Here is a 12,062-nt window from a genome sequence, read left to right on the forward strand (position 1 = left end):
CGTCGTGCAGGATCAGGTGAAGGACACCTGCCTGGGACACTTCAGCCGCTGTCTCCCCGCGATTCGATCTCACCTCCCGCCGAGTACACGGGTTCAACTATTGGCCGACTAGATTTCTCCTCGCCCCAGCCCTGCCCCCTCGCGGCCCTCAAGAGCAGCGGGAATAAATGATCGGCTCCTGGCCAGGGCTCACCCGAGTGACCAGAGCGCAGCCCAGGGCCCGGAGCGCGCGGGGCGAGCTCTGGGCACCCCTCACTCTCCCCGAGCCGCCTCCAGCGCCGGGGCCAGCGCGCCCTCCGGACACGGAGCAGAGGTGCCCAGCAATCCCGGGCAAGAGCTCGCCTCGCTGGTGACATCACTCGCCAAGATACTCCCTTCTCTTCCTCGCCTGCCTTCGGGAGACGTCTGTCCGCCGCTGGAGAGGACTCGTCTCGGTCTGGGGAAGCAGCCGGCTAACCAGGAGCTTCAGGACCGGAGTAGGCGAGAGAAAGCGGTGGTAGCGAGGGAAGGAGGCCCCCGGCAGGCGACAGCATGAAATTCAGCGCAGCGCACTTCTTGCTGCCTCTTCTGCCAGCGCTGGTCTTCAGTACCAGGTGAGAACTAGAGGGTGAGTGATCTGAGCAGGGGCGCGGCAGGTGTGAGGTGGGGGTCAAAGACTCTTCAGCAGTTTGCATCTCCCGCCTAAGTAAGAGAACTCCGGGATTCGGGACTCCGAAATCCTTCAGCAGACCGGAATCCTTTTCCACCATCGCAGTCCTTCAGGGAAAGTCTCAGAACTGTTCCAAGTGAGGGAATACAGAGCTCTCTTCAGAGGCACAAAAGAGCATTTACCCCTGCTGCAGTAGTAGGAGTGAACAGAAGCCATGCAGTAATAATGCAAATCAAGAAAGGAAATTAGGGGAAGGGCTCCTCACCCGATAGTGTCTTTCCTGCTCCACCAAGTGCACCTGCTTTTAACATACAGGAAGCCAGGAAAAAAAAAAAAGTGTACTCCCTGATGATGCCAGTAAGTGTGCAAAAGTTCCTGGACTCTTGAAAAGTCCTGATTAGCATCGTGGGTAGGCTTAGGGGCGGGTGTCTCTATCTGCCTGTTGGAGTGTAGAAGCAAAGAAGGCGGTCAAAAGTTAGAAAACACTTTCAGAGTGCTGATGCAGAGAAACAACGAAGTATTGTGCTCTATCCACTGGCCGCAGATGGGACTTTAAGCCCCAGGACAGAGGAGCTATTTTTAGTGGAAATTTAAAAGGCAGTGGTTGAGAGCAGCTTTGTGACTCCCCACTGTTGATCAATTCCCAAAGTTGGTGATGGGTATGCTTTCTTTCCCTACCAGAGAAGCACAAAGGTGGACTGTTTCAGTGCCCAGCGCTGTCTCCTTTCTGCATGCTCCTAGCATCGTGTTGGCAGCAATCTCATTCACTTAGCTATTGTAAAATAAAATAACCCACAAAGGGTGACGATTCTTTCAAACCTGTATGAATAGAAACATTTTCCGACCCTTCATGTGATAGAAAATAAAAGGGGAGTTATAATAAGAGTGGATCTAATTTTGAAACTGAAAATAAGGAAGAGAACGACTGCACTCTTAAAATATCAAGAGAGGAAAATTGTTGATGTAATTTCTAATCTGTACCACCTCTTTTGTACTCGTATAATAAAACTTTGCTTGTGGTGTGGGGGCTATTTTATTTGGCTCCACAAGCTGGTGAGTTTAGCCTTTCCCTACACAAAGCCAGATTACTTTCCCAGGGCTAAGTAGCAATTTAAGTTTTATTGTTTATTTCCTCTATGGTTTTGTTGTCACATCAATTCACAAACCTCAGACCGTTTTGCAGATCACTTTGTTTCCTAGTGTGATAACTTGCTGCAAATACAGAGCTTATTTTTAATATTTCTAGTTATCTCTGAAAAGCTTAATGCCAATGTTGCATTATGGTTATTTGGATTCTTGCAGTACACTCCTAGGTTTGGTTTAGGGAAAGAGATTTCTGAAAGTTTCAACTCCAGCAGATGCTGGTCAACATAGTCATGGAAATAATGCACAGTGATTTTAAAGACAGCGAGCATCTTTAAAGGTTTGAAATGCACATTTGGTTTTTAAGGATGCTATCTAGTTAAGTAACTGAAAAATCTTTATAGGATGTAATTTCAAAAGTTTTTTTCTCTTGGTTATATAATATGACCACAAAGTGCCACCATCTTTTCCTTGAATTAAAGTGGTAATTTTTTAAAGACTATTTGCTTTTTCAATATAGTTAGAACATTTATTCCAATAAGAATCAGAATAGTCACAGTACAACTTAGCTATGAAACAACTACAATGTTGTTTGTGAAATTATTCCTGGTTTTTATGATTTTTGAAACCCCACATTACGTTTGACCAAAATGAAACCTTCACATTTAGGATCATAACTTGTTCATGCGATTGCTCTGTCGCTCTTTAGTTTTTACTAGGTGCTCACAATTCCTTGTGAGAGTGAACAAATCTGAAAATGTATGTTATACTATACATATGCTGTTTTAAAAGAAGAGAGTGTTTTGAAGAACTTTTACAGAAGTTCATTCTCTTCATAGTATTTAATGGTTTATAGGCATGTGGTTAATGTATAGATTGAAGCCTGAAGGGAACCATTTTGTTAGAACTGCTGTGTTAGTATGGATGATCTTACTGTCTTGCCGACAAAAGTTGTGTGGCTTAGCCATGGCCACGTGTGACAGTGAGTTTTCTAGCCAATGACTTCTTTTAGCTTAGTTTCTTAGTGATCGTAAATGACTCATATGCACAGGAAGCAAATTGTGTGCTAAAATACAATGGATGTATCAGCAGAGTGGTAATTGCTGGTTATCACAAGACTCTAAGTAATGTTCCTGCCTATTATTGTCAAGTTCTTTCTAAAGCGTGGGGAAAGTGCAACCGAGATACATAATGCAAAGCTGTGTTTGGTCCATTTTCTTTCTCTAAGTTTAGCTCAATATGCATGCAGTTCCTTTTTAGTTCAGTTCTGCTTTATGTAAATGACTGTTTTGAAGCAAATTAATACTGTTAGAGAAAGATAGTGACTATCAGATAGTTTTGTATCCATGGGGATCACAACAGAGAAACAATTGTGCTATTTTTTTTTTTCAGAATACAGACTTTATTTTACCTTTTAAAAATAATTGTTTTATGATATAGTTCCATAGACCCTGTGATTTCCACCCCCCACATGATTTTCCCTATACATTACAATAGTAGAGTCCTTCATAAATGGTCATAAGTTCATCATTTGCCTCTTTAAGTTTGTTTTGACATTGTATGTATGCACAATGGTAGTCTCTATCCACCCCCTTAAATGAAAAGCCATAAAATAAAATCAGCAACAGAGAGAAAAATAAATTTGCAAAATGAAGTTAAATACTGTGCGACTGAATGACCAATGTGTCACTGAAGAAATGACAAAGAAAATCAAAGAACTTTAAGCAAAGGATGATACTGTATGTCCTATGAGACAGTGAGGAAATTGCTAAGAAAAGAAAAAAAAATTTTGGAGAAATTAAAAAAAAAATCAAAACCCTGATCATCCTATTGAAAGGGGTATTGATCTTATAATTTTACTTGAAGGTTGCCTTATATCAAAGAGAACACATGATCATTGTCCTTTTGGGATTGATCTATTTTACTGAGCGTAATGCTCTGTAGTTGGGGCCATCTGGTTGCAAATTGTCAAATACTGTTCAGTCATTCAGAGAAAAAAATCCTACAGAGTAGATGTAGCATGGCTTCTTTATCCACTCTTCGGACTGGAATCTGGGTTGTTTCGATGTCTTCACTATTGTAGATGGTGCTGTTGTGATATAGGATTACAGATCTTTCTCATATGCAGATTGCATTTCCTTTGATATATTCCCAGAAGTGGGATAGCCGGATCATACACCAAATCCATTTTCTGTTTCCCTAGCAGTCTCCAAACTGGCTATAATAACCTATGCTCCTCGGGGGAATGTCAATGCGGTTTCCATTTGTATTTCCCTGACAATTAGGGAACCTGAGCATTTTTTCACATGTGTGTTTGCCATTTGAATTTGTTCTTTTGAAATAGATCTGTTCATTCACTTCACCCATTTCCTCACAAGGTTGTTTCTTTCTCTCTCTGAGTTCTGGAAGTATCCTATGGTTGTTTAGTTTGCCAAGATTTTCTTACATTTTGCTGGTTGCTTCTTCACTTAGTTTATGTTTTCCTTTGCTGCATAGAAGTCCCATTTGTTTATTTTGACTTAGACTACCTGCGCTTTTGGTGAATTTTCTAGGAAGACTTTCCCAAATCCTCTATCTTGGAGAGTACTTCCTGTGTTTCCCTCTATTAGTTGGATGGTTTCTTGGAGCAGATTTAGGTCCTCAATCCATTTAGAGCTGATTTTAGTATAAAAAGATAAGTACAAGTTTTGTTTTTTTTACCACTGCTGGCTGCTATCCAATTGTCCCAAGTACATTTGTTGAAGAAATGAGGCTTTTTCTCTGGATTGTTTTCAGTTGTCTTCTCAAAGGTTAGTTGGCTGTGTGGGAGCAGGCTCCCATTTGGGGTTTTATTCTGTCCCATTGATCCTCTGATTCTGTACCGGGATCAGACTGTTTTGAGTTGTACTGCCCTGTAGTATGTCTTGAGGTCTGGAATTGTGATTTTTGTTTTTCAGGATAGTTTAGGCTATTCACAATCTCTAGTTTTTCCAAAAGAAGTTTTGTATAATCTTTTCTATTTCTGATGATTTCATTGAATCTGTGTATTACCTTTGGTAATATGAACATTTTAACATATTCAGGAACATAATATATTTCTCTATCATTTAATGTATCCTTCTATTTTGTTTTTTAATGTTTTGTAATTTTCATTACAGAAATCTTTCACATCTTTGGCTAGGTTGATCTCAAGGCATTTGAGATTTCTCACCTCTGTTTTAAAGAGGACTGTACTTAGAATTTCTATCTCCGCCATGGAGTTATTTGTGTATACCAGGTGCCGTTGATTTATGTTCCAAATTGTCATATGAGTTCCAATAGTCTCTTTGGTTTTCCTATGTAGATAATTATGTCATCTGTGAACAGAGATAATTTTAATTCTGCCATTTAAATAAGCAGTTTTGAATAACTAATCGTTAATTTGCTCCTCCCCTCTTTCTTCCTCACATTTTCTTAACTTTAGAAACTTAACTTTAGATGTAAAAATCACAAAAAAATCCATTAATTCTTTACTCAGATTGAACATCAACATATATCTTTTAGATTTACTTTGTTTTGCAAGAAATTTCGAAAAGTTTACCTTCAGAATAATCAAGCATTTCTCTTTGTTTCAGTCATAAATTTTAATTAAAAAGTTAAAAATTAAGTTAAAAATCATTGTTTAATTTCCTGGTATTTTATTATCTCTCTTGTTTAGCATGTGCATAAAAATTGAAGAAAGCACATATTAATGAAAGAATAATGGAACTAATAGAGAAACCCATTTTACTTGTGTAAAAATAAATGTGATCAAGGAAAGAAAAATACATGTGTTGGCTTAAAGCTTCGGTGTAGAATGGGTGTACTTTTAACAGTTTCATCTGTATAAGTATTAAATTGCTGCTCGAAGGCAGCCACTCATTCACTTCAGAAAGAAGTAGTGTAGGTATTAAAAGGAATGGTATATTGACAAATTCTTTAGAAGTTTTTGGTAGAAGTGGACCCATGGAGTGGTGAAGAAGGCTTGTACTTTAATCTGCGGAACCTCTGATCCTTTATGCTGTGGTTACTCTCTTGATGTCTTTGGATTATTAAATTTTAAGTGACTTAATTGTAAGACAGACATGGCAGGAGAGAAGTGAAGGTCTACTGACTTCTGGTAATTTTCCATCAACCACGAACTTTGAGCAGATGGTGGGTTACAGCCCTCCCAGTCGGAGTCACCTAGATGTCTCTCTTGGGCTTTCTGATCAGAAATCACACCACATGGAATCTATTTTTAAATGATACTATATAAAGAGGGGGCCCCAAGCTATTATTTGTTCTATGTCTTAATCTAATCTCAGCATCAACTTAATGTGTAGGATAAATAAAAAGACAAAGTCATAAAGCCCAAACAAAATATTATTAAGCTAATTAGTTAGATGTAGAAATAGATTTTTTCCCCAAATTACATACACATTATGTTTGCTACACATGCACATTTATAAGACCCTATATACATTTCCTTACTAATATAATGCTTACATCATTCTTTATAAATAGGGTTAGATAAATATTTTTTCTAAATCAATGCTAGTAATTCAATGTTTTGAATTCTCAAATTAAAAAAAAAAAATCTGGAACTGAATTGCCAGTTTCCAATGCAGATTCTAACATGACTTATTTGGGATTTATTTTGTTGGGTTTAATAACAGGAAAACCATATTTATGCTTGTAATTTTTACTGTTGTTCTAAACCTAAATCTTAAGATTTAGAAGGGGAACTTGATTTTCCAAAGTAGAAGCAAATATCACAAAACTCCTGAAAAGAATATGCTCTAATGAAATAACACTTATTCATGCCTGTTACGAAAAAGCTGTGCCTTTATATTCAAGTGACTTCTAGAGGTTTTGTCAAGTTCTCTTTAACAAGTGTGTCTCGATCATAAAACAAACCTGAGTAATGACACTGCTGGAAATAGACCTCGCCCCAACTTAGGGAGAAAGAAAAGCATTAACAGCTTCTGTGAACTTTTCCTCATTGTCTCCCAGAGGCCTTTGGATGTGTCTATTATCATACACTAAGAGTGTGTGTGTCACTAGTCAGTTAATATTTGAGGTGTTAGGGCACTAAAACAATAGGTTAGTTACAAATATAAATATTCACATGTACACACACAATAAACATTCACATGTACACATGCACAAGTACACACACATATCCCTATAACCTGGACATATACAAGAATATCTATGAAGAAGTCAAGTTGGGTAAATAACTACAAGGAATGCTTTGCAAATTTTTAAGTATGAATGAAAAATCAGTGAATAACAGCAATAAAGAAGTATCCAAAGTAATTTCTATCCAGGGGCAATGAGAATGATGATATTTGGTTGTTAGAGTGTCATGAAATATGTACTATCTGAATGACCTTATCTTGTGCAGCATCACCCATCCTTTCCATCCATTACTGTTTATGTAAAATATGAGACCACTCACACAACATCTTAGAAATATGTTCTAAACAGTATCTGTCTCTATTCTGAATAAAAGAACTCCAATGAAACTGTTGAATGTATCTAGCCTAACTGATGCTAGATTTTCTTTGATAACCTGAATCTACAAAGTCATGACACATGCTAATAACAAATGTTGGAGTTGTGACTGCAGCTGAAGGACTATACTGTTGTCATACTACAGAGGAAAATTGAGGACTGGATATGGCATGAGAAGGGAGGGAGAGGAAGTCCTATAACTACAAAACTTGTGTAATGGAAACTAAAAATATCAATTTAAATAGGGAAAATAAGATATGTGTTCTATGAAGGAGATAATACATGAAGAATCTAATGAAACATGGTAAGTGTTCCATTTGCGTCTCACTTGAATGTTACTAATATTTTCATGAAATCTTTGTGTCTATGACTTGTTTGAATATAGTAGACTAAATGACAACTTGCATGAAACTCATGTGGACAACACTACTAATTAAGACTCACAATTATACAAAAGAAAGGAAAGATGAACAGAAAAGATGAGAGAAGGCAGTGTCATGAGGATATTTTTTGTAAGTAGGCTAGTTCTCAAGTGTTTCCAAGATCAAGTGCTGGATGCTGCCACACACTTTGGTCAACTCACAAAAATGCACTTTTTAATTTAATCATAAAGAATGTATTCAGCTCTTGTCTCAGAAAGTAAAGCAATGAGTAGGAGCACTTGTAAATTTTCCCAACCCCTTCTAAACCCAGAAAATTTCCGCGACTTTATTTTCTGCTTGTTCATTGATTCCACTATCTAATCACAATCGCTGTAACCTCTAAAGATTGAGAAAAAATAAAGGAAGACCACGTAATGCTAAGAAATTTGTTTTTTTGCATGGTAAATCACTGACATAAAAGGATCCTGTATGTGTTAAGAAACATTATATGAACATGTAGAACATATAGTCTGCATTAGTCATAACATATATTATCATAATCTTCAGTTTTTATATGAAAGAAACATTGAATAAAAAAATTCTCTCAGCGATCAATCTGTATGCAAATATATTTAACAACCATATTACCAGAATGGCTCACAGAATAGGGAATTATATACTGCTAATAGGAAATAAAATATGTAGACCATTTTAAATCTGCTTCAACGGAACAGTACTTGTTTGCTACAACTTTCAGTAACTGCTTCCTGGGTACAGAAGGCCAGGGAATACTGAACGTAAACCATTGCGCTGAAACACAAGCTGAAGGTCAATCCAGTAATCAGTGTGCTCTGAGAATGCTTCATGAACACCAGGAGACACTGTTAGACCATAGGTCGTGATTGTGTTGCAATTTTGTCTGACTTGTTTGGTGTTGCTTTTGAGTGTTTTAATCTCTTCAAGTGCTCTTTAAATGCCTGCGATAGGGGATCATGCTGAGAATACAAGGCTGTGTTCTAGTCCAAAGCCCTACATTTTAGAAGTGACATAAGCCAAGGCTTAGAATGTGTAAGACTTGTCTAAGGTGCAGAGGGAGGCTAAAACTGGAACCCAGAACTTTCTGTAATGGTCTTTATTTTCTTTTATGTGACTGATATCTATGATGTACCTACGTCTTCTGTAATTAAGCAATGTGTGAATATTTGGTATCTGTACTTCATGTGAAACTCCTGTAGTGATTGCGAGTATAAAGTATTTTCAAAACAAATCATCTGACCGTACATAGTCGTGATAGAATAGCAAGCTATGGAGAAAGCAAATTATAGTGCAAGAAGGGCTGGAATTATTCATCATTCCGTATTTAGCTGATTTTGAAGATTGAGTCGACCTGAAAATATTCTATGTCCTTTTCAAAACCAACACTGTGTTCCTAATGAGTAATCATCATTGGGCAACATTTACCTATCACCCGCTATGCTTATTGCTGATCTTTCAGCTATAGTGTAACTTGTGATATTTTTAGCACTTTAAAATCTTTTCATTGAAACTGTCACTGTAACTATAGTTCCCAGTCTATACTCGCATTCCTGTGACTTATGTGGCATTGCTCACTGCATGGCATGCTGACCATCTTGCAAAAATAAGTTCCTTGTGATTTTCACATTGATCTTTCATGTATTAGGATACTAGATCTTGTATAGTCACTAATTACTTATGCTTTCATTTTAGTTTATGTGCAACTTATAATCACATAGCATCTTTAAGATTAGGTGGTTATGGATTTCATTATGCCTACCTGTATTACAAACTGTGTAATTGACAACCTGAGGTCTATATTTCTTATTTTTAAAAAAAGTGGAAGTAATAACAATAAGTAATAACAATAATCTAACATTCAGGGTTACGAGGAGTGAAAAAAAAATTACTTAAGTAACTTTGCATGGCACAGAACATAGCCATACATCATTGTACCTCAGAAGCTGTGTAGCTCTTAGTATACCTGCTATATATAGATATTACAATTTATTTTTAAATTTTTATATAGACCAGCTCAAGCAATTAACATGTAATTTAATATTTATATAAAAGTAAACATTAGTACTTTAATTTCAAAATTGCAGGAAAAATAGAATTGTGATCTATTTCCTCCAGAAACTATGCTTGGTAGAGGCTGGAGATAGAGCTATCTGTCCGCTGTGAAGATTTGAAGCACTTACTGATCTGGGGAGCTAAAAGCATACAAATCAGTCACTGATAAGATTATGCTACATTCTATGCTCAATTCCCTGCTGATAGTTAAGTGAGGGATATGGACATTTTTCTCTTGTATCAAAAGCCTCCTTTTCTTTTTTACCCTCCTTGGCTCAAGCACCAATGAGTTGAAAAGGTGCAGTGATTCCCCGCCTTGCAAGGTATAGCTGCAGGAACGCATGGCTCAGCACGCACCTCATGTGAGCACTTCTACGCTGTGTGCAAAGGATTAGCAGAATTTCTAATTTGCTGGGCTTTAATGTTTCAAAGGAGACTTCTAACACCAATGATCACCTACTCAGTGACTAGGTAATTCATGAGGTAGAGGTGTAAGGAAGGATGGAAGCGTTTTAAAATTATTATTACTTTCCATGTTATTGTTTTGTAATTATAGGGATTACTCCTCCCTTCCCTCTGTGACCTTTTCATTTTCCTCTTGCATATTTTCTCTAACAACATTAAAGCAGAATAGTCCTTTAGTAACACTTAAAAGTTTGACATTCTGCTTTTTAAGTGTATCATGGCTTGCAGATATAGGCAAGGGTAGAAAATCGAGTGTAATATGGTCAAGATATATCCAACTGTTTCATTGGGAGTCCTCCTGCAATGCATCTTCAGTTCTCAGCATGAGTTCCATTATACAATTCATCTATGGAATATATGTGTATACTTGTATACCTATACCTATATATCCATTTGTTTTGTATTTCTCATGAGGGCTGTCTTATATCAGAGATATGATATTTGTCCTTTTGGGACTGGCTTATTTCATGTGCATAATGGCCTCTAGTTGAGCCATTTTGTTGTAAATTGTAGAATTTCATTCTTTTCAATGGCTGGCTAGTATTCCATGTAGTATATATGTACCACAGACACATTATCCATTCCTCTTTCAATGGACATCTGCTTTGTTTCTATGCCTTTGCTATTCAGACTGTGCTGCTATAAGCAAAGGATTGCAGGATGGAGGCTTTCAAAGAAATCTGTCGGGTTGTATGAATTTATAATCCCCAAATTTGAGATAAAGCAGAAGCTGGATGAGATTTAATTACTTACCATTTGGATTTAGAAATGTCAGTTAAATTTTCTGGGCCGGATTTTCCATGATAACTAAATAGGAATTAATAGTGCCTCTGCTATGGACTTGTTAAGAGGCCTAAAGTCTAATGCATAAGAACAGTGTCTAGCACACAGAAACATAACTCAATATATCACCAGTCTTGTATTATCTGATTATATGGATTAGAAAATTTTTACCATAGTGGACTGCTTATCTCCCCTTACTATAGATTCAAAAATCTAAAATGTGAACAAACCCCGCCCCCCTTTTTTTTTCTTGGCAAGCTCACAGAGGAAATTCGGGATCAATGTGAATACTGAACCTATCATCATTTGAACTCTCAATAAATACTAATTTAAATATCTGTGTTGTTCTCAAAAGAAAAGAAATAAGCTAAAACAGTTGGTGTCACCTGGCTTGACTAATATTTGGTATCTAAAACATTCTAATTGTTTTGTAACTATGAAGAAACGTAGTGATTAAAGCTGCATTCCCATTGTGTCACAGGAACGCTTTTACAGAATATTCACTGTTCACATTTATCTAAAAAAAAGAGATTTTAACTAAAGTAAAATTTTCTAACCAAGGACAGCACAAATGTTAACATGCTTTCCTAAAATTTGAGGGTCCTGATTTCTTATAAGTGATTCTGGCATAAAAACAGGCTGTTAGAGACCTTCACAGACAGGTTTAAAAGGGTTCCTGGGATGGCAAAGGGAGTTGAGAAAACTAAGGTATTAGAGCATTTTAAAAGCTGTGGACAAGGAGTTTCTGAGTTTGGAAAAACATCCACTGGATCACTAGCCTTCCTTTGTTTAGTTACTGTTTTGTGTTTTTCTTAGAAAGAATCCTCTGTTTGCTATAGCTTACATTCATTCACAACTGAACTTTGAAGTAAACTAAGCCTTTAGCACTGGAGAGGAAATCCGGGGAATGCCTTTGAATTAAAAAAGAAACGAGAAAATGCATGAAGAATTGAAGTGACAGATTGGCCAGAAGCAGAAATGGTTGAAGAAAACTGTATTATTGGCAGTAGTGGCTCTTCTTTCAGATGCCACAGAGATGTGAATTCATTCTACAAATAGGAAGTTCATGGATAAAATGGAGGAAAGTTTTTCTTTTTCAGTCTATCCTTTAGAAAGATATTGCAGTATATCTTATC

At 37.0% G+C, this 12,062-nt stretch overlaps 1 protein-coding gene across 1 annotated transcript in view; it reads left to right on the forward strand.

Moving 5' to 3' along the window:
- The first annotated feature begins 425 nt into the window (after window positions 1–425).
- Window positions 426–12,062, forward strand: part of LUZP2 (leucine zipper protein 2) — a 335,801-nt gene continuing 324,164 nt past the window's right edge. Inside the window, exon 1 of the mRNA XM_040980287.1 lies at window positions 426–593. Within this exon, the coding sequence (XP_040836221.1) occupies window positions 532–593 (62 nt within the window). The 5' untranslated portion in view covers window positions 426–531. The remainder of the gene's footprint in view (window positions 594–12,062) is intronic.

This window comes from Ochotona curzoniae, unplaced genomic scaffold (genome assembly GCF_017591425.1).
Source record: "Ochotona curzoniae isolate NIBS_2020 unplaced genomic scaffold, NIBS_Ocur_1.0 contig_3432, whole genome shotgun sequence".
Lineage (NCBI taxonomy): Eukaryota > Metazoa > Chordata > Mammalia > Lagomorpha > Ochotonidae > Ochotona > Ochotona curzoniae.